This window comes from Schistocerca gregaria, chromosome 9, assembly GCF_023897955.1.
Source record: "Schistocerca gregaria isolate iqSchGreg1 chromosome 9, iqSchGreg1.2, whole genome shotgun sequence".
Lineage (NCBI taxonomy): Eukaryota > Metazoa > Arthropoda > Insecta > Orthoptera > Acrididae > Schistocerca > Schistocerca gregaria.
In genome coordinates this window covers 159,482,822-159,509,125 of record NC_064928.1, presented here as the reverse complement: position 1 = coordinate 159,509,125, position 26,304 = coordinate 159,482,822, and the positions used below count along the sequence as shown (strand labels likewise).

The following is a 26,304-nucleotide window of genomic DNA, read 5'->3' as shown; positions in this document are numbered from 1 at the left end:
TTTTTTCGTTTGACGCTTATTTCTTGAGATATTTGGCCCGGTCACGATCAATGGACCACCCTGTATAAGAGGTCGCAAGGGGATGTGAACTGACCTTGATTACAATCCAACTTAAGAGTTTAAACCTTCCCACAGTTGAAGTAGAACAATTAGTGTACGTTACAAATTCCTTTCAGGAGTTCCTCTTCTGTTCTTGTAAGGGGAGCTGGTACATTCTATCTCCTCCATATTAATTTCTGCAAATACAAGGAACATTTTTTCTTAAACCATTAAGCAAATGGCTCTGAAATTTGGACAGTATTTTCAATAAGTATTTCTCTACGAAAGTTATAATGCCATGTTAAGAAATACTTGTTGGTTTTTGTTTTACTATATTTTTTTTTAAATGTTGCCAATTTTTTGGCAATAATTTTGCATCTTTTCTTCTATAACTCCTTAATTATACACTTTTTTTACAACAATGAAGGAAATGAAATGAACTATATTGTGTATAATTTTGATTCATCTACTGTTAGAAGTCTTTGCAAAAACGTTCCTTACACATGAAAATTTGAAACTTGTGGGAAATGGCTTCCTAATTTTTTTTATTACATTCCCACTTAATATGATGGATCATCAGCAACCTCTTCTTTTTACAGTATTTTCCTTGCTGCACCTCTTAGTCTTTCTTCATCAATTAGGTGCATTGGGAAATGGTGGTGCCCCATGGCTGGAAACCTAAACGTTTCAGCACATCACATTTTATAATGTTTCCAGAATTGTATGTTGCAACTGTTTTTGGAATCCTAATCCAAATTAAACTGGCCACACTTTCATTGGAATTTGGTGTTTTCCCATGTAGGTACTTTTCCAATAAATTTGGCTGTGACAAATTTCTGAATATGGGCTTAATTACATCAATTACAGCATCTGGCAAACTGTTTTTATGGTCATATTCCTTTCCTGATTGGTACTTATACCAAAAGTCATCACCTGTGGGACATAGTGCATGTTGATGCAGTATGAAAAAATAATGCCCATACTGCTTTCCTCATATGACCAGTGCTTCCTGTATTTTGCCTAATTGCACAACCATAAAAATCTCTACAATCTGTAAATTGTTTCACCTGTCAATCTCCATCTTCCTCCAAGGGTCTTACCATCGCTAAGCTTCAGGGCTCCTAATGTCTGCTTCAGTTTGCACAAGCGAGCTCCCATGTGCTTCTACACACATCTGATGCATTTCTGTTTCTTAATGTGAATTTCATTGTCATTCCTCTCCTGTTTTATATCCCTTAGAATCACCATCCCCTAGACAGTTAGTATATTGTACATTATACCACTCGTCTGATACGGGAAAAAAAATTTTCACTCCCTCTACTTCCATCGCCCCACTTGTGCCGTGAAAATTTGCTTCAAAACCTTCATTATGTTCCTCCTTGGTATTGCCTTTACATTTACAATGTTTGGAGAGAACAGCAACATCAATGACTTTACAACTTTCTCCACTGGTAGCTGTCACGACTCCATTTAGAGATTTATGACCTCTATGTTGCATGACCCACCTAAAGCAACAGTTAAATCTTTACAATTTCCATTATCAGCCACAGCCTCTTCAACTGCTTTCCTCATTGTTGCTTGTGCAATACCTTCAGCAGAAGATACCATCAATTCATATTAAATCCAAACTTGGTTGCTGATTTTGGCAAGTTCATAATTCCATATAACATTGTTCCTGCAGCACTGCCCATTCCTATGCAACAAAAGCCTTAGACTAGCCTAACATTTATGTCCTACAACTTCTTTCCACTATTACCATTACATGGAATACTACGAGGGTAATCCCAAAACTAAGGTCTCCTATTTAAAAAAAAAAAAAAAAAAAAAAAAAATTTAGAAAGAAACTTCCACATGGGAAAAATATATTAAAAACAAAGATTCCAAGACTTACCAAGCGGGAAAGCGCCGGTAGACAGGCACATGAACACACAAACACACACACAGAATTACGAGCTTTCGCAACTGGCAGTTGCTTCGTCAGGAAAGAGGGAAGGAGAGGGAAAAATGAAAGGATGTGGGTTTTAAGGGAGAGGGTAAGGAGTCATTCCAATCCCGGGAGCGGAAAGACTTCCCTTAGGGGAAAAAAAGGACAGGTGTACACTCGCGCACACACACACACACATATCCATCCGCACATACACAGACACAAGCAGACATATTTAAAGGCCTTTTGGTCTTAACAAGCCCCCTGGCTTCAGCCAGTGTTTGCTCTCAGCAAGGGTAATATCGTCTCTCTTTACTTTTATATTCATAGTAGGACAGCAGATGGCAGGTTTTCTATGGTCGTAGTGTTGCCGGGTTGTGGGAAATTTCCCTTGAATGAAGGAAAAGTAAGGAAAAAATTGATTTTGTGGGAAAAAGGGAAAATTAAGAAATAATTGCAAAAAAGGCATGGGAATTTTAGAAATGACTAACCAAATAGGCTGTTATTGTTGTTGTGGTCTTCAGTCCAGAGACTGGTTTGATGCAGCTCTCCATGCTATTCTACCCTGTGCAAGCTTCTTCATCCCTCAGTAGCTACTGCAACCTACATCCTTCTGAACCTGTTTAGTGTCTCTTGGTCTCCCTCTACGATATTTACCCTCCGCACTGCTATCCAATACTAAACTGGTGATCCGTTGATGCCTCAGAGTATGTACTACCAACCGATCCCTTCTTCTAGTCAAGTTGTGCCACAAACTTCTCTTCTCCCCAATCCTATTCAATACCTCCTCATTAGTTACGTGATCTATCCACCTTATCTTCAGTATTCTTCTGTAGCACCACATTTCGAAAGCTTCTATTCTCTTCTTGTCCAAACTAGTTACCGTCCATGTTTCACTTCCATACATGGCTACACTCCAAACAAATACTTTCAGAAACGACTTCCTAATACATAAATCTATATTCGATGTTAACAAATTTCTCTTCTTCAGAAACGCTTTCCTTGCCATTGCCAGTCTACATTTTATATCCTCTCTACTTCGACCATCATCAGTTATTTTACTTCCTAAATAGCAAAACTCCTTTACTACTTTAAGTGTCTCATTTCCTAATCTAATTCCCTCAGCATCACCCGATTTAATTTGACTACATTCCATTATCCTCGTTTTGCTTTTGTTAATGTTCATCTTATATCCTCCTTTCAAGGCACTGTCCATTCCGTTCAACTGCTCTTCCAAGTCCTTTGCTGTCTCTGACAGAATTACAATGTCATCGGCGAACCTCAAAGTTTTTACTTCGTCTCCATGAATTTTAATACCTACTCCAAATTTTTCTTTTGTTTCCTTTACTGCTTGCTCAATATACACATTGATTAACATTGGGGAGAGGCTACAACCCTGTCTCACTCCTTTCTCAACCACTGCTTCCCTTTCATGCCCCTCGACTCTAATAACTGCCATCTGGTTTCTGTAAAAATTGTAAATAGCCTTTCGCTCCCTGTATTTTACCCCTGCCAACTTTAGAATTGGGAAGAGAGTATTCCAGTCAACATTGTCAAAAGCTTTCTCTAAGTCTACAAATGCTAGAAATGTAGGTTTGCCTTTTCTTAACCTTTCTTCTAAGATAAGTCGTAAGGTCAGTATTGCCTCACGTGTTCCAACATTTCTACGGAATCCAAACTGCTCCTCCCCGAGGTCCGCATCTACCAGTTTTTCCATTCGTCTGTAAAGAATTCGTGTTAGTATTTTGCAGCTGTGACTTATTAAACTGATAGTTCGGTATTTTCACATCTGTCAGCTTCTGTTTTCTTTGGGATTGGAATTATTATATTCTTCTTAAAGTCTGAGGGTGTTTCACCTGTCTCATACATCTTGCTCACCAGCTGGTAGAGTTTTGTCATGACTGGCTCTCCCAAGGCTGTAAGTAGTTCTAATGGAATGTTGTCTACTCTGGGGGCCTTGTTTCGACTCAGGTCTTTCAGTGCTCTGTCAAACTCTTCACGCAGTATCTTACCTCCCATTTCGTCTTCATCTACATACTCTTCCATTTCCATAATATTGTCCTCAAGTACATCGCCCTTGTATAAACCTTCTATATACTCCTTCCACCTTTCTGCCTTCCCTTCTTTGCTTAGAACTGGGTTGCCATCTGAGCTCTTGATATTCATACACGTGGTTCTCTTCTCTCCAAAGGTCTCTTTAATTTTCCTGTAGGCAGTATCTATCTTACCCCTAGTGAGATAAGCTTCTACATCCTTACATTTGTCCTCTAGCCATCCCTGCTTAGCCATTTTGCACTTCCTGTCGATCTCATTTTTGAGACGTTTGTATTCCTTTTTTTCTGCTTCATTTACTGCATTTTTATATTTTCTCCTTTCATCAATTAAATTCAATATTTCTTCTGTTACCCAAGGATTTCTAGCAGCCCTCGTCTTTTTACCTACTTTATCCTCTGCTGCCTTCACTACTTCATCCCTCAGAGCTACCCATTCTTCTTCTACTGTATTTCTTTCCCCCATTGCTGTCAATTGTTCCCTTATGCTCTCCTTGAAACTCTGTACAACCTCTGGTTCTTTCAGCTTATCCAGATCCCATGTCCTTAAATTCCCACCTTTTTGCAGTTTCTTCAGTTTTAACCTACAGGTCATAACCAATAGTTGGGTGGTGTTTGAATTTCTGCTCAGTTCCGGCTACTGGGCGGTATTCGTCACTCCACCAAGGGACAGCAACTCGGATCTCACAGGTGGTACAGTCTACCATCTCCTGGGCACAGCCCTATCATACGAAGACAGCCTGCTGACTTCATCGCAACCAATTTGCTCTGCGAACTGTCCACCTTTGTGGTCTCCTGTCAACCACTGTCCATGTTGGCAGGGGAATCCACACCAGAAAGTAGTCACTGGAATACAAATCTGTGGCCACTTCCCACTGAAACTGAGCGAAAACAAAGGTTGACTGTTGAAGATAACCTCGAAGCTGTGGGACCATAGTTCAAAATCCAGATATTCTCTGAATGGACAAGGCACTCAATAATTTGACCCCTGGGGCACGTGATAGCTGAGCCTCACAGCACACTGTGTGCACTGATGTCCCGCACAAGCAGAAATGAGTACGGAAGTGCCTGGAAGAGTTCCATCACTGCAGCCAACGGGTCGTGAGGTGGAAGATACAAAGCACAAATTGTGATTTTAACCGGTGTGAGAAGTTCCACTGCAACTGGTTGTAAGGCCACAGTAAATAGGACCGGAGGGTAGTGGCATCCAACATTGACGAAAACAGCCACACCACCCTTAGCCATGTCTCTAGTAACATCGTCCTTCCTGTAAGGGTGGTAGCTCCTTAATGTAGGTATGTCAGTGACATTAAAAAGAGTTTCTTGTAAGTGGATGCAAACAGTCTCTCCTGGCCAGGAGCTGAAGTTCTTCCAAATGTGATGTATCCGTTTAAGTTCCACTGTGACATAGAAGTCCCTGGGGAAGCCAATGATTAGCGATGAGTATCCTAATCCTCCTCTGTCGGTGGACCAGGAGAAATGTCAGATGGTGCCTGGCTCTCCAGTTCCTCTGTGCCAGTATCTATCTCCTCGATAGCAATGGGCACTTCAAAACATGGTAACCTGCCTCTGCCATTTTGCCACTTCTCCACACTGACACACTTAAAGCGCAAATTCCAAATAACTGACACGTACACACACACACACACACACCATTTCACTGAAATGGTTTACATCAACACTGGCCATTTAACTATCTGGTACCAGTTCTCCATCATCTGTATTGCTCCAAAGCAACCAGAGTTGTCTTGACTAATTTTATTTGGTGAGATTAGACACACTAATATTTCATGGCTGTCCATCTCTCAATGAGTACATATTTAGGGGAAGAATCATAGGAAAGTTCATAACTTAAAAGTCGCTGACAAACTGCCTATGTAATAAAGAGAGACATGAAGCATGTAATATCTACAGCACAAGCCACTGTGAGTTTGCCATCATATAATTTCTTCCAGAAAAAAGATAAATATTACTGAAAAGTGCACCTATAAAGTGCACAAAATTTACGCACAGCTCTTATCATTAACATGTATGTTGAAGACATACTTACCAGGAATGCTATTCAGATTTGACAGGTCTAAGACCGTTTTCTCAGAATTTAGCCTTTTACTGATAATTTTCTGCAGAACTGCAGAGAGGTTCACTTTCTTGGAATGAAGCTGAAGTACCAATTCACGTTGCTGTCATTAAAAAGATGTATTAGATAGCAAAGAGAAAACTATAAAAATTGTTTGAAAGAAGAAAACAACACAGTAAGTGATTGCTCCACAGACAGGCAAACTAAACTAATTTAAGTGGTTCTACATCTACATCTATACTGTGCAAATGTATGTTAAGTACGTGGAAGAGGGTAAGCCCCACCGTACCAGTTATTACGATTTCTTCACATTCCATTCAGTATAGAGCATGGGAGGAACGAGTGCTTCCATGCCTATGTGCATGCTGTATTTCATCAAACCTTGTTCTCACGATCCCTGCAGGAATTATAGGCAAGGGGTTGCAGTACACTCCTGAAGTCGTCCTTTAAAGCTGGTTATTGAAACTTCACAAGTAAGCTTTCTTGGCATAGTGCAGGAGTCTGACAGTTTAGTTCTCTCAACATTTAAGTGCTACTCTCCCAAGGTCAACCAAACCTATTTGGTATGGGTCCAGCTCACCTGAGCAAGAGTCTAGAATGGGTCAACACAAGTGATTTTTAAGCAATCTCCTTTCTAGATTGATAGTACTTTGCCAGTATCCTACCAATAAACTGACGTCTACCACCTGCTTTACCCATGACTGAACCTATAAGATCACTACATTTCATATCTATACAAACTATCAATACCGGGAATTTGTGTGAACTCGCCAGTTCCATCTGTGACTTACTGATATAGTCAATCGATGTTACATTTTTTTGTTTTGTGAATTGCAAAATTTTACATTTCTGAACATTCAGACCAAGTTGGCAATCTCTGCACCATGTTGAAATCTTATCAAGATCTGACTCAATATTTACGCAGCTTCTCTCAGATATTTCTTCAATATAGATAACTGCATCATCTGCAAAAAGCCCGATTTTACTATTAATAATGTCTGTAGGGTCATTAATATCATCATCATAGTAATTTACTCATTATGAAATGACTTTTAGTAGTGCTATCTGTGGATCCTTTGGTGGCTAAATAGTCCTATTCTGGAGCCACAGATTCTCCCGCAGTATGGCACACCCAGTTGGTGTTGACTGAATGGTGTAACAGATTTGTTTCTCTCAAGAGCTTTTATTTTCTTCTGCGATATCTCTTCCTATTCTCCTGCAAATGTCTCTGCTTTACAAAATAAAGTGTTCCTTGGTGAACAATTTATCACCAGTTGGACTATCTAGGGCTGCAGTTTCCCAATCCTTTGTGTTTATTTGACATTTTGTCATAGTTGACTTGAGGACATCTTTATATCATTTTGTTTACACTCCCTATTGCATTGGCTATTCTTCAATTAGGAGAACATGATTTACTTAGGGAGACAGGAGCCTGGCATCCGGATGATATGGCCAGCCCAAAGAAATTGGTGTATGATAATTTTTGCTTCAATGCTGGTGGAGTTGGTTTCTTTCAAAATGGTGTTGTTTGTTCGCCGATCATGCCACTTTAGTTTCAATATTCTCTTTAGGCAGTGTCGGTTGTATTTTTTTAAGGACTTTTAAGATATGCCTGCGGGCAGTCCAAGTTACACATTCATAATGAAGTGTAGGCATGATAATGGCACTGAAGACTCTAAGCTTAAGTTTTAGCACTCAAATCATGGTTATCAAACACATTTTTCAAAAGATGACCATACACAGTACTTGCACATTTTAGTCAATACTGAATTTCTGCATCTATGTTTGATTTTGCAGAAAGATGGCTTCCCAGACACGGAAAATACTCTACAATCCCTAGAGGTGTTCCATCAACTGTGATGACTGGAGCAGCTGTAGTGGAATCTGGGGCTGGCTGACAGAGGACATTCATTTTGTCTGCATTAAGCTCTAGACCAACGGATTTGTATGCCAGACTGAATGCATTTAGGGTAGTTTGTCCAGATAATGTTATCATCAGTGTAAGTTCAATGACAGCTGTTGTTATATTAGCTCGGAGTCCGCTAACATTGAATAGCTATACGCTATTTCAACACCCAACAACAGGTTTTCCTTAACAAGGTGAAGTATGGTTTCCACAAATGTCTAGAATAGGCTATGTGCAATAACACATCCCTGCTTGTCTCCTGTGATAATCTTAAAACATTTCTCCGTGTCCATTGCTGGCAAGGACAGCGGCATTCATGTTGTCACGTAGAAGCCGAAGTATTTTGATTAATTTTCCAGTACATCCATTTGATGCCAGAATTTTCCAGAGTGCTTCTTGATTAACAGAGTCAAAGGCTTTTTAACAAGGTCAAATACCACGTACAGGGGCTGGTTCTGTTCTTTAGATTTTTCTTGCATTTGCCTTGCGCTGAAAATCATATCCACCATGCCCCAATTAGGTCTAAAGCCGCACTGAGTTTCAGGTAGGGTTTTTTCAGCCAGAGGAAGTAGTTGGTTGGAGAGAATTCTAGAAAGGATCTTTCCAGCTGTTGAGAGTGGTGATATTCCTCGGTAGTTTCCACAATGCGCCTGATCGACTTTTTTGAATATCCTAATAATAGCAGTGTCATGCAGATCTGCAAGTATTGTCTCTGTGTTCCGTATCTTGGTAACAAGGATGTGACAATACCAGAGAAGGAAAGTTGCGACTCACCATATAGCGGTGACGCTGAGTTGCGATAGGCACAACACAAAGATTCACGCAATTAAAGCTTTTTGTCAGCAGTAGACACACATACACACACGCACACAAACACACTCACATAAACGCAACTTGCACACATGTCTGCAGTCTCAGAGAGCTGAAACCACACTGCGAACAGCAGCACTAGTGCATGATGGGAGTGGTGACTGGGTGGGGGTAAGGAGGAGGCTGGGGCAGGGAGATGGAGGGATAGTATGGTGGGAGTGGCGGACAGTGAAGTGTTGCAGTTTAGACGGAGGGTGGGGGAGAAGGTGCGGAGGGGGGAGGGCGTAAGTAGCGGAAAGGAGAGAAATAAAAAGACTGGGTGTGGCGGTGAAATGACGGCTGTGTAGTGCTGGAATGGGAACAGGGAGGAGGCTGGATGGGTGGGTGAGGACAGTAACGGAGGTTGAGGCCGGGAGGGTTACGGGAACGTAGGATGTATTGCAGGGAAAGTTCCCACCTGTGCAATTGAGAAACGCTGGTGTTGGTGGGAAGGATCCATATGGCACAGGCTGTGAAGCAGTCACTGAGATGAGGGATATCATGTTTGGCAGCGTGTTCAGCAACGGGGTGGTCCACTTGTTTTTTGGCCACAGTTTGTCGGTGGCAGTTCATGCAGACAGACAGCTTGTTGGTTGTCATGCCTACATAGAACACAGAACAGAGGTTGCAGCTTAGCTTGTAAATTATATGACTGGTTTCACAGACAGCCCTCCCTTTGATGGGATAGGTGATGTTAGTGACCAGACTGGAGTAGGTGGCGGTAGGAGGATGTATGGGACAGGTCTTGCATCTAGGTTTATTACAGGGGTATGAGCCATGAGGTAAGGGATTGAGAGCAGGGGGTTGTGTAAGGATGGACGAGTATATTGTGTAGGTTCGGTGGATGGCGGAATACCACGGTAGGAGGGGTGGGAAGGATAGGCACAGGCGCAACAAAAAAACAGTCACAAATAAAGCTTTCGGCGAGTGAGGCTTTTGTCAAAAATAGATCTCACACACACACACACACACACACACACACACACACACACACACACACGAATGCTGTTGTAGGCAACTGAAGCCGCACTGCACTGTGTGTGTGTGTGTGTGTGTGTGTGTGTGTGTGTGTGTGTGTGCGTGTGTATTTTTGACGAAAGCCTTACTGGCAGAAAGCTTTATTTGTGGCAGTCTTTTGTTGTCTCTATCTGCAACTCAGCATCTCTGCTATATGGTGAGTGGCAACTTTCCCTTTTATAATATTATTATATTCACTAGTGATTGTTTCTCATGTTAGAAAACGTTAAATAATGCTACTGCTGCATACTGCAGCCTAAACAGTAAATTTAGGAAAATACAGTGGTTTTGCTTCAGACAAATGAGGATTTTTTAAACCCCAAAATCTCCTCTTTTTTTCTATTCATTCAGATAGAAGTGTGCTCTATCTGTGAACTAGATGCAGCCAACATCAAATCCTTCATAATTAATCACTGTGAGAATCTGGTTTGCAAAGTCAGCCCTTTGTCAAACAATTTTTGATTTTGAACAGAAATGTATAGGCTCTCTCTGTAGTTTCTGCATGCTCAAACCCTTCAAACTCGTCTCCACTCTAATTCTTCATAAGTATTTCCTTGGAGTTTTACAAATAATTCCAGAAACTGTGGCGACATTTTCAGGGGTAACCCAAGTTTGCCTGGGGCCAACATTCCCCCTTACATCATCAGCCATGCTGCCTGTCTATTGGAATTTGGTGAAGAGCCTGCGAATGATTCTCATATTCAGTCCTTTTGGAATAGTAAGCTGTGCCTCCTTGCTGTAAGACTGTATTCTAACCAGTGGTATTCCAGTACCAGAAAAACACATTGTTCAATGGAATACGTGATTTCGACCTCTTCCTTTAGTACACTAAGCTCCTTTCTGGTTTCAACGGTGTAACTGATCACTCTCACATGAGGTACCGTATGTGTAGGCGCACATACTGTCATCACAGTACCACCTATTAGCAACTTTTCCAACTATCTTGAAGTGTCTTTATAAAATTCTTACAGCTTTCATACCATTTATTGCATTTGCCTATCAATCTTAGTTTTCGATATATACTGTATTTTGAAATCAGGGGCTCCTCCGCTGGACACTGCCACCAGTAGTGATAAATGATCTCATCTGTTTTGTTGTGGCACCTGGCAAATCTGTTATTTCCATTTTGACCAATGTTTCATTGCTGGCATATTGGAGGAACTCTACTAAGTTCCAACTGTTGATCTACAGACTAACTGTACTGACATTTACAGAAGCAGTATACAAACGGTTAGTAACATTTTGTGACTCCTCGTATTCAGTGGTCCAGCAAGTTACTCAGATAACATTTTAGTACACAATACACAGAATTCTATACAATACAGGCTAGTGTTTCCACAGTGCTTCAGCGTGTGCATATACAGAATTCTATACAACAAAGGCCAGTGCTTCTACAGTGTTTTAGCGTGCAAATTACCTATTGCGTTTTTTTTCTTTGTTTCCGCTGTGGGTGCTTTAATACACCATCTTAACCACAGTTCATATCAACCAGTTCAAGTGTTTTTTCCTCAAATATTGTTTATGCGTAAGAATTTACACAATAAAGTTTCAGCGAGAAGGGCTGGTAGTGCAGTGCCTGTGTGGAAAAATGTGTGTAAAAACTATAATAGCCATTGTTCCTATATGTCGATAGTACTAATTATATTTGCGACAGCGACTGGGGCTCCTGAAGAAATGTACCTGTAAGGAGGAGTCACCAACAACAAAGTTTGAGAATCCCTGGGCTAGAGGACCACTGTGAGGAACCTCAAGAAGATCAAGTTTTAGTGACATGTTGAGAATAGGATCATTATAGACTAAGTGCAAGCTCGGATTGGGAAATATGGCAAACAAAACTAGCTGTGTCCTGGCAGCATTTGCCTGAACTGACTTGGGGAAAACAGAGTACGTTTAAATTTGGATGGATGGATCGGGATTTGAACCACCACTGTTCGGTATGCAGGTCCAAGTGTCTGCCCTCTGCACCACCCTTTTGATGAGGAAGATTTAGAGCAAAATGGATTACTAGGTGAGATGATAGGTTCATATGGTAGGCTTTCAAAAGTTTCCTGTAATCCATACCAGGAATTTATATCGTGGACTAGCATGCACTGACTGCTTTTTATACATTGGCATAACTATCAAAATTAACCAACAGAATTTTTTAAACTGTCAAACACTGATTACATTTAAGCAGTAGCATTTCCAGTCGAGACAATGCTGGTATTTTACAGGCAACTTGCAATTTTTTCAAAGCTTAAATTCACTAAGAGCAATTTATACAAAGAATCCACTACCAGTTTTACACACTAACAGTATACCAAAAGCCATGAAAAACTTACCTTAAAAGGATAAAATGGCACTGTGAGGTTCCGTTTGAACAATGCTGCCAGTGCAGCACTGCAGTTATTCACTAGGAATGTTATATGTCCACCCTCCATGCAAAACTGTAAAAATAAGAGGTACTAACATTACGGAAGGACAAGACTATCTACTCCACAATATATTATAAAAATAATACATCCAAAATATTATCCACTTTACTGTGAAATGCAGTTAGAACACCAGATATTACTGCAAAGAATACAAAGAGTTTGCCTACTGAAGAGCCTTCTACTCTGGCTTAAAAATATGCAATTTGTCACTGACTGTCTTTAGTTATAGAGGAAGAAATGAAACATTCTGAATGATAGGCAATCACATGTTCCCTGCACGTAGATCACTTGTCTAATGTTTGCTGAATGGATGCTGTTATTCCTTTTGAATAAAGAAATTTCGTAAGGAAACAGACTTACTGCAATGTCTGCACAAGAACTCCTCTATTATTAAACAGCAGACTACAAATTAGAACTGTGCGTAGCCCAGATGCCACACTTTTGGTCTAAAAGTATCTTACATGCCTGTATTGAATTATGTGACAGTCCAGTGTTATATTCAAATTCTTTGCTCATGAAGAAAATGCTATTTGTATCTAGATTACAATTAAAAGACAAAGAAATTTTCGTAACAAATGGGTAGAATCTTTTACTAGCAAATAAAATTGCTGGAGTTTCAGACAGGTTGAGTTCCATAACTATATTCTGTGTCCTCTCGATAAGACAAGTGATTCAGCACTGGCATACAGGATGGCTGTCTTTTCATGAGTTAGTCTTAAACTTTTAAATCAAGGTCATGAATGTAGACATGATGAATGGACTGGAAAAAAGCATCTGACAACAAGCATTAGACACTGCTGGCTGGATGTATGGTACAAACATTTCTGTATACCACTTAAAGATATGTGCTAAGCATAACATTAAAAAGTTTGTGTGGAAAAGACAGTACTGTCCTGCAACTACAAACTTACAAAATACGGAATGAGCTCCAGTGGAGAAATTTGCTTGTTGATGGCATCGAGAATAGCTATTTTGTCACCCCCAGCTGGTTTCACCTGGAAACAAAATGAAACAATCACTAGAAAATGTAAGTGTACATATACACTATGTGATCAGAAGTGTCTGGACACCTCCAAAATCATACATTTTTCATATTAAGTGCATTGTGCTGCCACCTATTGCTAGGCACTTCATATCAGTGACCTCAGTAGTCTTTAAACATCATGAGAGAGTAGCATGCGGCATTCCGCTTAACTCATGGACTTTGAACGTGGGCAGGTGATTGGGTGTCACACGTCTGCACGCGAGACTTCTACACTCCTAAACATCCCTATGTCCACTGTTCAGGCCGACCTCGTCTGTTGACTGACAGAAACTGCCGACAGTTGAGGAGTGTCATAATGTGTAATAGGCAGACATCTATCCAGCCCATTACACAGGAATTCCAAACTGCATCATGATCCACTGCAAGTACTATGACAGTTAAGCAGGAGGTGAGAAAACTTGGATTTCATGGTTGAGTGGCTGCTCAAAAGCCACACATCACGCTGGTAAATACCAAACGACGCCTCACTTGGTGTAAGGAGCGTTAACATTAGATGGTTGAACAGTGGAAAAAATTTGTGTGGAGTGACTAATCACGATACACAATGTCGGGATCTGATGGCAGCGTGTGGGTATGGCGATGCCTGGTGAACTTAATCTGCCAGCATGTGTAATGCCAACAGTAAAATTCACAGGTGGTGGGGGGTTATGGTGTGGTCGTGTTTTTCATGGAGTGAGCTTGCAGCCCTTGTTTTGTGTGGCACTATCACAGCACAGGCGTACACTGATGTTTTAAGCACCTTCTTGCATCCCACTGTTGAAGAGCAATTCAGAGATGACAACTGCATCTTTCAACACAACTTAGCACCTGTTTATAATGCACAGTCTGTGGCAGAGTGGTTACATGACAACAATATCCCAGTAATGGACTGGGCTGCACAGAGTCCTGACCTGCATCGTATAGAGCACCTTTGGAATGTTTTGGAATGCTGACTTCGTGCCACGCCTCACCGACCAACATCAATACATCTCCTCAGTGCAGCACTCCGTGAAGAATGGGCTGCCATTCTCCACAAAACCTTCCAGCAGCTGATTGAACATATGTCTGCGAGAGTGGAAGCTGTCATCAAGGCTAAGGGTGGGCCAACACCATACTGAATTCCAGCATTATTGATGGAGGGCGCCACGAACTTTTAAGTCATTTTCAGCCAGGTGTCCAGATACTTTTGCTCACATAGCGTATTATGAAGAAATTCACAATATACTGAAACCTGGTAGCCACGGAAGGCAGGATTCGGTTACAATTGTGGATGGGACCATAATCAGTTACTATTGGTTCCCTTTTGCAATTACACATATTTATTTTAAAATGGTAATTCCAGACTCGGTAATAAATAAAAATACTATTAAGAAACAAGAAATGGAAACAACAGTTTGTGCTCTTGATTTTTTGGGCCGATATCATTAGCATGGTGATCAAATTTTAGAGAACACTGTCACAGGGAACAAGACGTGGCTTTCTCACATGACCCCGGATCCCGAATGTCAGTCAAAAGAATGGCTTATAGAGGTATCACCAGTCAAAGTTGAGACCACACAGACAATCTCAACACAAAAGATTATGGCAACCATGTTTTAGGATGGACACAAGTCTAGTTAGTCAAATTTATGCGGCATGGGACAACAACAAATGCAGCTGCATACTGCACTACCCTGACTATAATTCAATGTGCAGCACACGATAAGTGACGTGGCTGGAGTTTTTTTACTGCACAACAATGCCAGATGCCATTCACAGTAAAAATCTGATCAGATCTTTTGGATACGAACTGACTGTCCACCCAATTTTCACCTAAAGGAGTTTCTCGGTGGCACTCACTTCACAACAGATGACGAGGTGAAAGAAGCATTAAAGCCTGGTTATCCTCACAGGCAGCAGATGTCTACGATTTATGAGCACAAAAGCTTTTAGAATGTTATGACAAATTTTTAAACAAATACAGAAACTGTAGAAAAATAATGTAAATAATTGTTTTAATATAACATGTTTTAAAAGAAATGAAAAGTATAAGGGGCATTCAAAAAGAAACGAGCTGGAGTTAGGAATGCGCAAACCAGTGACAGGAGGGTAATATCATGGCATGTGTAACGAGGTGTGGTTCTGACCAGAGCATGGAAGTTCACAGTCTGTTGCTAGAAGTCACATGTGCATGTCATGTGACTATACAGAGCTAGCAGCAGCATGCATCAATTGTCCAACACTGCCAGTGCATTGCAAACAGTGACGTGGACTCGTCAAATGAAGAGTAAATAGGTGGTGTGTTTTCTGACAGTGGAAGGAGTAGCAACAACGGACATTCACCAACAAATGTCACAAGTGTACAGCGAACACTGCATGTCCCTTGCAAGGGTCAAGGCATGGCACAAGCGCTTCATGGAAGAACAGGTGTCATTAGCCAATGATGCACCGTCTGGAGCACCACACTGCATTACCATCAACCAGCTGGTGGATGCACTCATTAGCCAGGACCACCAAGTGACAGTGAAAGCCATAGTCGTCGTGGTTGGATCACACCATTATGAAGGAGTGACTCCATATGCGCAAAGTGTGTGTGCAATGGGTGCCCCACGGCCTTCAACCACACTACAAAGCATGTCGAATGGCCCTTGTCTTGCTCATCTGCAGTGCTATGCTCAGGAAGGGAATGCGTTCCTGGCATGAGTGGCAGCTGGAGATGAGTCGTGGTGTCATCACTTTGAACCAGAATCAAAATGACACAATCTCCAGTGGAAGCAACTGTGGCCACCACCACCAAAAAAGCCAAGGCCATCCAAACAAGTGCAGGAAACGTTATGCTGATGTTCTTCTTCGACCAAAATTGCCTCCTCCTGATTCACTTCCTGAAGCACGGGACAACAGTGAACACCCAGTGTTACTCGCAAACCTTGACCACCCTTCGCCAAGCGATCAAGTCAAAATGACCAGGCAATGTCACCCGTGGGGTCATTCTGCTCCATGACAATGCAAAGCCTCATACAGCCAACACAGTCGCAGCACTCCTGCAGAAATTCAAGTGGGAAGTTTTTGGTCACCCTCCACACAGTACAGACCTCTGTCCCTGTGATTATGCCACTTTTAGTCCCCTGAAATGGCTCTGAGGGGAAAATAATTCACCTCCTCCAGCTGTATGCATGGAACTGGTTAACATCGCAGCCCTGGAAATTTTATGAGACAGCCATTCACCGCCTTGTGTCACAGTGGGACAAGTGTCTCAACAGCCAGGGTCAATGTGTCTAACATATAGGTACTAGTTTCTGTAATTATGCCTCCAGATCATTTCTGTTTGAACGCCCCTCATATAAAATAATTTCTCCTAGTGCCATAGAGATTCTTAACCCCACACAGATAGTCCTGAAAATTTGTGCTTCTGAATTTTTAAATACCTATGATAATACTTGTTAAATTTAAAACAAAAATTGTGAGGTGCATGCAATAGATTACTAACAAGATATCCAAAATTATTTCAAAGATTATGTTTCCCTGAAATCTATTATTCAGGGAATAATTTATGTTTTGTTGGTTGCCATGATATAATTAGCGTTGCCAAAGGATTTTTATTTCCCAGAGGAATTTGATCTTATTTCCTAGTACCACATATTACAAAATTTCAATCTCACAATTTCAATCTCACTACAAATATTTGCTGAAAATTGAGCTATAGTGTCAAATTTACTGTCTTAAGCCTTGAATGGGCACAGCTCTGTATAAAGGGTGCCACCCATAAATAACAATGTTGTTTCACGATTACGACCCCATACTTATTTCTTCATTATTGCTTCAGCTTACCCAGTAATAAATTGTGTTGCCATACATCGACATTAGCAGCAGCAACAGTGTAAAATAAACAGCGAGCTAAGGGACAAAAAATTTATGTTCTGTGCAAGAAAATGATCCAGATTACAAGCTGGCACCACAATTTCACAATAACGCTGTTGTCCACGAGATAATTAGAGATTTAATAAGCAGTTGGCTGGGATCTGAAGCAACTACACTGCTTAATGCTTTGAGTCCATCATTACTGTGAGGTAACACCTGTCTGTGGCAGTAGAGTCATACAAGAAAGTTTATTTCATTATTATTTAATTGAACACTGGTTTAGGTCACATTATGTATGTCTCTTTTATAGTTGTTTAATTAAACTAAACAGTGGTTTTGGTAGTACATGTTTACCTTCGTAACAAAGTGCGCTATTCTTTGTACACATGTAAAGTACGCTAACATTATGAAAAACGGTGCATCTGCCTGAGGTTTAAAGTGCTACGCTTCAGACTACAGTATTAAAGATGTCCACTGTATGCAATGGCAATGTAGAATCGATGAGAAACACATCGGTTAATTTGAGGGAGGGGCCAAACAACGATGTCATCGGTCCTATCGGATTACGGAAGGAAGTCGGCCGTACCCTTTCAAAGGCATCATTCCGGCATTTGCCTGAAGTGATTTAGGTAAATCACAGAAAACGTAATGGCCGGGATGCAGGTTTGAACCTTTGTCCTCCCGAATGTGAGGACTTACTGCATGTAAAATGAGTTACATGGTGTAATTCATTCATATTCCATGATTATCTTGACATTTTTTCCATTTATATTCCATAATCATAATAATAATGGAGGTACTGTTGCTGAGATAAGACCTCCATTATGACAGCTACCACCCATTCCATATCAAATGGTCCCTTCCCTACAGCTTAGGTCTTCGTGGCAAACGAATCTGCTCCAGTCCGGAATCCCTGAACCATTACACTAATAACCTGAAGATAGCTTTCGCATCCTGCAACTACCCTCCCGACCTGGTACAGAAGCAAATAACCAGAGCCACTTCCTCATCCCCAGAACCTCCCACAGAAGAACCCCAAAAGTGCGCCACTTGTGACAGGATACTTTCCGGGACTGGATCAGACTGAATGTGGCTCTCCAGCAGGGATACAACTTCCTCAAATCCTGCCCTGAAATGAGATCCATCCTTCATGAAATCCACCCCACTCCACTAAGAGTGTCTTTCCACCATACGCCTAACCTTCATAACCTCTTGGTTCATCCCTATGAAATCCCCAAATCACCTTCCCTACCCACTGGTTCCTACCCTTATAACCGCCCCCAGTGTAAAACCTGTCCCATGCACCCTCCCACCACCACCTACTCCAGTCCTGTAACCCGGAAAGTGTACACGATCAAAGGCAGAGCCTCGTGTGATTGCACCCATGTGATTTACCAACCAACATGCGTACACTGTGAAGCCTTTTATGAGGGAATGACCAGCAACAAACTGCCCATTTGCATGAACGGATACAGGCAGACGGTGTTTGTTGGTAATGAGGATCACCCTGTGGCCAAACATGCCTTGGTGCACGGTCAGCACATCTTGGCACAGTGTTACATCGTCCGGGTTATCTGGATACTTCCCACTGACACCAACTTATCAGAACTCCGGAGATGGGAACTCGCCCTTCAATATACTCTCTCTTCCCGCTGCCCACCAGGCCTCAACCTCCGCTAATTTCAAGTTGCTGACCCTCGTACATCACCTGTCATTCAACAACATCTTTGCCTCTGTACTTCCGCCTTGGCTGACATCTCTGCCCAACCTCTTTGAATTTACACATGTCTGCCTGTGTCTGTATATGTGCAGATGGATATGTGTGTGCGAGTGCGCGCTAGTGTACACCTGTCCTTTCTTCCCCCAAAGGTAAGTCTTTCCGCTCCCAGGATTGGAATGACTCCTTACCCTCTCCCGTAAAACCCACATCCTTTCGTCTTTCCCACTCCTTCCCCCTTTCCTGATGAAGCAACCTTGGGTTACGAAGGCTTGAAATTTGTGTGGATGGATGGATGGATATGGTGGATAGGGGCGCTCAACAGTGTAGTCTTTAGTGCCCGTGAAATTTGTGTGTGTGTTTGTGTGTTTTTTTATTGTGTCTATCGACAAGCGCTTTCTCGTTTGGTAAATTATTTAATTGGATAGATAAAGAATCTACTCACCAAGCAGCGGCAGCACACACACATAAAAGACTGTTGTGATGGGCAAGGTTTTGGGGCCAATGGCTGTATAGATACATAAGGAAAAGCCCCAACAGGCTATGACAAAAGTTAAAAACCAATGATAATAAACACTAGCGCGACTACTGTAAGCGTCGGAAAAGATGTATTTCGCTACGCCGGAAGGCGAATGACAAATAATGGAAATTTCATTCAATTTTTTTGTCAATTATTTAATAGACTGTCTTTAGTTCTTGTAGGGAGAAGACGTATTTTTGTGAGAAGTGAGTAGTAGACATTTTATTATCTGAATAATAATTTTTATGAGAATATGAAGCGTGAGGATTCTTATTAGTGAAAAACCACGAAAGTTTTCATTTCCTTCCGCACATTTTGCTAATGTCATTTCACTGTAGCTGCCTGCACCTGAAGAGGAAGTCCAATAAAAATCAGCATTGCATTCACAGTCAAAAATGAGAAGTTGTGCAATGGTGTCAAAAATGAACTAAGAGATGTACATTTTTTTAAAGGCACTTTGACATAACAAATTTAAAACAAATTCTTGTAGCACTATCAACAAAATGACACAGATGAAGGTTTAAACAAAAGAAGGAATTGCAAATTAAATGAAATTCAAGCAAACTGAGGAGTAGATATAATGAATGCAACAACATGAATGAAAATATAGGATGATAAAATGTAGAAATTAAATCAATGTTAATAGATAAAATTATTCAAAATCACATGAACAAAGATTCCAAGTGGAAGAATAATGATGCAAAGAAAAGTGTGAGCAAATTGAAAAGCTAATAGAATGATTAAAATGTTGTGCCAAAGAAACAGAAATTTAAAAAAATACATTTAAAACAATTAATTGAATAAAAATAATTACCAAGGCCATTTTTACAGAGATTTAAACCAATTCAAAGCACTTTCTACTGTTAACTTAATAGTCTTAAGAATAATAATTATGCTGGAAATGTGCTGGCACTTCACAAAGAGTGCAACAATAGTGAGTTCACTGGGGTGTGCAAGACTCAGCAAATTTACCCACAGCAACACACACTTCAGTCAGGCAGGCTTCTGATTTTTCACATACATAAAAATCTGTAACATATAATATTGGATTATTAGATGATAGTTCTTCGAGCCCTGAAGTTATTTACCACCTTTTCTTCTTTGAAGACAATGTTACAGTGTCCAGTTTGCTCTGCTTCCAGTAATTCAGATAGATAGGTCAGGTGAAATAAGAAACTAGTAAGTGAAATTGACTTCATGCTTTAAGAATTACTATATTTCATGTTATTAGTGAACTCAATAGAAATCCACATCCTCCCTCTCTTACGGATGGGAAAACACAGACAGCACAAGATCGATGAACATCTGATAGTAGTTTTTACATACATAAGAAAATTAATGTTTTCATTTTTTCTCACTAGCTCCAGGGACTAGATTGCTGCTGGCATTCTCAGTTTTAATCTTAACTGTAAACTACTTAGGTAAATGAATGGATAAATATAGACAGAAAAAATAAAACATACACTCCTATAGGTAAACTTAAATAAGATCCAACACAACTTAACGAGATCTGAACATACAGCCTTTTGCACATGAAGAGAGTATCTTTACCATTACACTATGCAACCAGCCAAAAGAACATTCCTCATTTAAAGCTGTAGAGCACCAATGAAATTTTTAATATCCACAGACAAGGGCCCCCAGGATGAATGGTTGCAGGATGTTATACCTTGGACCTTCAATGACGTCACTGTATAGATGGTTTTACAAAGTCAATCCCACTGCTGGGGACCTCTCCTTGTTAGATAAGGGTCCTGAATATGTTCCCAAATGTAAATTCGCTCCACCACTTGTTGATAATTATGTCAATGTGAGTACATTAATTGATTCTGCAAGGAAATAATGTTACGTTGTGCTCCTTACCACAATTTACATGAATTTATGTGACAGCGTGATGCCAAAAAAGGCTAATGGGCACCCTTAACATTGTTTGCTCTCTGTAGCAGGTGACAATAAAATGACTTTTATATTGTGATGAATCACAGATTAAATTTTGAGGTTATTATAATTCATTATTTCAAAAATTGCTAATGCAATACTTCGTAATAGAAACAATTTTTACCTTTAAAATTTTTATTTTTGAGAGGTTTCACATTAAAGTTTCATTAACTCGCCTGGAAAGTATATGTGTAAGTCCTGTGCTGAGTGCATTCAGTTTACAAGTCAACATTGTTAAGTGCCCATCGTCATATTTTTAAGAATGAAATTCGGCACAGAATTTGCAGCTTTAATAGATATTATTACACTAGAAATATATGAAAACAATGGCGTGCCTGAATAAAAAGAAATCACAATGGATGTACTTGAAATATCTCACTTATGATATTTTATTGAAAGCTTATGCATAACTTCTCAAAACAACTGACTCATCCCTTACCACTGTTCACAGACGGGGTTTTCAATTGTCTTAGATTTTATGTACTGTGCAATAACTTTTAATTTAAGTATTTCTTCGTTTTTATAAAAACATAGCAATGAATACTGCTTAAATTCTGCTCCAGCTAATTAGGATACTACTTATTAGTGACAATGCTTTGTAAGCAAGTGGCATGTAGCATTCTGGACTACGAATAACAGTCACAGAACCGCAACCTACTAGTGCTTGGTGGAAGCCTTTCTGATGTCTCTTGACACACAAATTAATATTTTTGTAAGCACAATGAGAGTTCAAATGTGCCAGGTTTTGAACTATCATTCACTGACGTGCTCTATCTTGAATGAATACCAATAAAATGTAAAGGTCACTGAACACTGATTTTGTTGTACATAAAAACCAGTACTGTGACCTATGAGAGCCACTGACACAATGAGACTTCCTTAGTAATGAAACAGTGAACTTTACAGCAGTATTAAGTTTGAACATCACAACCTCAGACACAAAACGACTTCCGATACCTGACTGATGGCTGTGCACCAGCGTTCGAGATTGCATCTTATTAGATTACGTAATTTAAACAGTCGTACAATTGAAACTTCCTGGCAGATTAAAACGGTGTGCCGGACCGAGACTCGAACTTGGGAGCTTCTGTAAAGCTTGGAAGGTAGGAGAGGAGGTACTGGCAGAAGTAAAGCTGTGAGTACGGGGCGTGAGTCGTGCTTGGGTAGCTCAGAGGTAGAGCACTTGCCCGCAAAAGACAAAGGTTGCGAGTTCGAGTCTCGATCCGGCACACAGTTTTAATCTGCCAGGAAGTTTCATATCAGTGCACACTCCGCTGCAGAGTGAAAATCTCATTCTGGAGTCGTACAATTACTGAAAATCCGACACATTACAAATGCCTAAATAAGCTCGGTTTCAAAAATAGCTGCACAAATATTAAGTCAGCTCTCGATAAGATTTCCAAGTGATCCAATGATTTGCATCTTAATAATAACCTAACTTTAGGATAACAAAGTAATAGGGAATGTGAGTAGACGAATGACAACACAGTACACGAATATCAACAGCGTTTCTCCACTCCTCGTATAATCCCGTTTGGCCACCACTGCTACGATCTTCTGCCAGTGTCTATTACGTCCAGAAGAGAAACGTGAAAGCAGCATCACATGCAGTGTAGTCAATATCGCATTTAGTACCCCATCACTGATGCACCATCAGTCTGCAGCAGTGCTAGTCAGTGCAAGCCACCGCTACTGTAACTGCGCCAAGTGGTCGCAGCATTTCGCCATCACGATCAGTGTCAGTATGTCGGTACGATCGTCAGATCGGCGTCTGGCAAAGTTCCTAAAATATGAACATGTGTGCAGTACAGCAACAGGGGAACTACGTGATGATTGAGGCAACCGTACTTCGACTGCAGCGTTTAAGCACTGGACAACCAGCTGGCAGAGGGCATCGGGTCAGCGGCCACAGTGGAGCAGCCTACCCCACATGACCAAGAAAAGCAGTCATTCTACTGCCAACATACTGGTGCAGTCACCGACATCTGTTGACCTACTCAACCACCGGTAAAACCGTCCGGCATTAGCTCGGACTGGCCTACGGTGAAATTGGGATGCTTCTAGCGATCGGCTCACTCACGAAGTATTGTCGTCAGGAGCCATACAGCAAACACTGCAGGCCAGGGTTCCTTCCCCGAATGAGACTTCCCTCACTCCAAGCCACTGCTGGACAGACTGGTAGTATCATTAGGTCGCCACTCTAAAGTGAGGCCGGACTTTGTGGCCAACACTGACTCGGTGCACGTCAGCCCCGCCCTGCACTCGGCTGGCAAACACGAACTGCTGCAAGCCGGACTGCACCGTTTTTGATATCGATAGAACACTTCCGCCGAGGATTCCTGTTTTCACACCCCCTCCCCCTGCACCTGCCGGATTGGATATATCCAATATAATCTGTATCGGAAAAATAAATCTACTAGATCCGACCCGAGTGAGGCTGGGCTCACTGCGGCTCCTGCTAGAGAACCGATGCGCTCGAGATGAGGGGGTCAACTGGCCACGCTGACCGGTCTACTCCCGATCTCCCCACCCTCTGACAGGTTCAATGCTACCTGGCACTGTCAGTGCCATTACAAGTATTATCAGTACCTGAAGTTTACTGCAAGTCAGTAAGAGTCAAATACGTCATGACCGTAACTGACTTCTACAATTTTCAATGTAGAAGATTTAGTCCATTTCATCTCAAGATATTTTATGATTGTTATAGAAAAGGAAATATTTTGTTTCATTACAGTATAAGCCCAACAGTCAGATGTTTGGAATTTTAGAAGGGCCGTTGCTGCTACTGTGAAACTTTGCACTATCAATCTCATTACTTTATTTGTCGACTTTGAAAGTCACTCTGTACGCAGTATGATACACAAGTATGGTACTTACTGTAATTTTATGCCAGATGTCAGGTGTTGCATTTGACAGAATATTAGGATGTGCAGCTAGTAAGCGGACAGCATTTTTACCGAGAACGTCTATCTCATCATTCGTATCTTCCACCTCTGTCACTTCGTTCGTAAAGTCCACTTCACTCACTTCATCAGTAAGGTCCTCCTGTATTACTTTTTCTGGAGCTGCTGTACTTTCTAGAAGTAAAAAATGCAACATTTAGTAATATAGTTGGTTCTTGCCAATTAAATGTAATTCATATAAAAGATGTTCCCAGAGGCACACACTAATGTCTTAAAGTTACACATAATCAGAGGAACTAAATGGAGATGATAAGGAAGGCAGGAAGTAAGATCAAAGTTTAATATTCTACAGATGACAATCCCATTAGAGAGCTTACAGGCTTAAGAAAGAATGAGTGTAGTATTCACATGTGAAAAGCCAAGACGTGACATTCTCAAATAAGAGAAACTCTAGGCTCAGTCATAGAGGTGCACCAAACATTGTTTCATGCCACAGCACACATAATGCAAGGCCGCAGTCAGCTGCTGCGAGAAAGATGTACTCAAAAGCATAACAGACAGAGGCGTAACTATTGTCTCTACAGACGAGGTGGCGGCAAGGACCCGTGTGACCCCTGACGTGTCAACGAGACGATATTCAATTAACATCCACTTAATGATGAGAGTTTTACAGTGAATCAGTCTGCTCCTCCACTGCTCAGCGGCAGAAGCACAATGTTCCAATGTGGGAACACGCCCAATGGCACGTCACAACCTGTTATGGAATCTGCGGTTAACGGAACCAGTGTTGCCCAGGGTCAGTTCTGCTGCCTCGTACAAGGCACAGTGGCACGTTCCTGTGTGACCAGACAACTCCCTAAGCCCCAGCACTCTCGTCAAGCATAACTGTGGTTAGGCTCGGCCCCAAAAATCTGCATACCCATAGCAGCGATTGTCCTGACGGTGAGAGGATAGAAGTCCCGACAGCGACACGGAGGACATCTCGAGGAGAGGCCCGACTGTACAGTCGGTAAAGCAGCAAATGCTCTGCCAAGGAGTGGCGTCAATGGGCTCCCTGCTCTCAAGTCGAGCAGCTTGCAGTCAGAGGTGTCAGTTCTATGTCTACGGAAGATTTGCCCGACCCTCACCTTAAGTCAGTCACCACTGTAACTGACAGAAATGACAGCTTGCAAAACTGAAGTTCGCATCACAACAGGACAGATGCTGGCTGTTAGAAGCGGACTCCAAACGGGCAGCAGCTATCTGCAGTTCATCTATCACACGGTCATTCTGCAGCTAACGGGGCTGGCCTTCCACTGGTGTTGCTGGTAAAGTTGGAATGACCTACTCTGACTTCGAGAGGCAGGAAGAAGAAAGTGGTCATTGACCTAATCTCCCCCCCCCCCCCCTCCCCTTAGGGGGGCTTTTCAAGCCTGTCAGTGTTCTCTACTGGACCAATGTTTAGTTTCAGAGCTCAAGTGTGCTCTTTTCTACAAGGTTCGCAGTCCGAAAGGCATTCTTGCGTCGTTTTTTGAAGTAGTTACTCCACGTTGCCCCTTTAGCAGAATATCACTACCTCTCCTTTGCAATGATGTCACAGTGCTGCACCAGGTGTTTCTAATGTGCTCTCTCTTGCAGAGTCTGTGGTAATGTAATCCTCTTCAGTTGTGTTCTCATGCCCATGTGTTTTTATACTTGTTAATACAATTAATTATTCCAAAGAGCATATAAAAGTATCAACAACCTACAGAGAACAGTTCATTGTTGACAGCCATCTGAATTGGTCAGTGTGTTGACTGTGATTGAAAATGGGGAAAACCAAGTTTCGTGTTGTTATTGAACATTTTCATTTGAAGGACTGGATGGGCACACAAATCGGAACAGAACTGGATGACGTTCAAGCAGAATCTGCATTATCATTGAAGACTATTTACTTCTGGATCAATGAATTTAAATGAAGCATGGGCATCAAAATGAGGTCACCACAAAGGAAAGCACTGACAAAATCCACGATACAGTAATGCAAGACTGCCGTATAAACCTTTGTAAGAGTGCCGAGACTGTAGGTATCTCAACTGAACAAATACATAACATACCACTCAGAGAATG

At 41.3% G+C, this 26,304-nt stretch overlaps 1 protein-coding gene across 1 annotated transcript in view; it reads right to left on the bottom strand.

Moving 5' to 3' along the window:
* LOC126292175 (nuclear RNA export factor 1-like) overlaps positions 1 to 26,304 on the bottom strand; it is a 125,695-nt gene that overhangs the window by 88,414 nt on the left and 10,977 nt on the right. Inside the window, exons 2-5 of the mRNA XM_049986015.1 lie at positions 24,191 to 24,390; positions 13,189 to 13,272; positions 12,185 to 12,289; positions 6,065 to 6,194 (exon numbers count right to left, since the gene is read on the bottom strand). Of these exons, the coding sequence (XP_049841972.1) occupies positions 6,065 to 6,194; positions 12,185 to 12,289; positions 13,189 to 13,272; positions 24,191 to 24,390 (519 nt within the window). The remainder of the gene's footprint in view (positions 1 to 6,064; positions 6,195 to 12,184; positions 12,290 to 13,188; positions 13,273 to 24,190; positions 24,391 to 26,304) is intronic.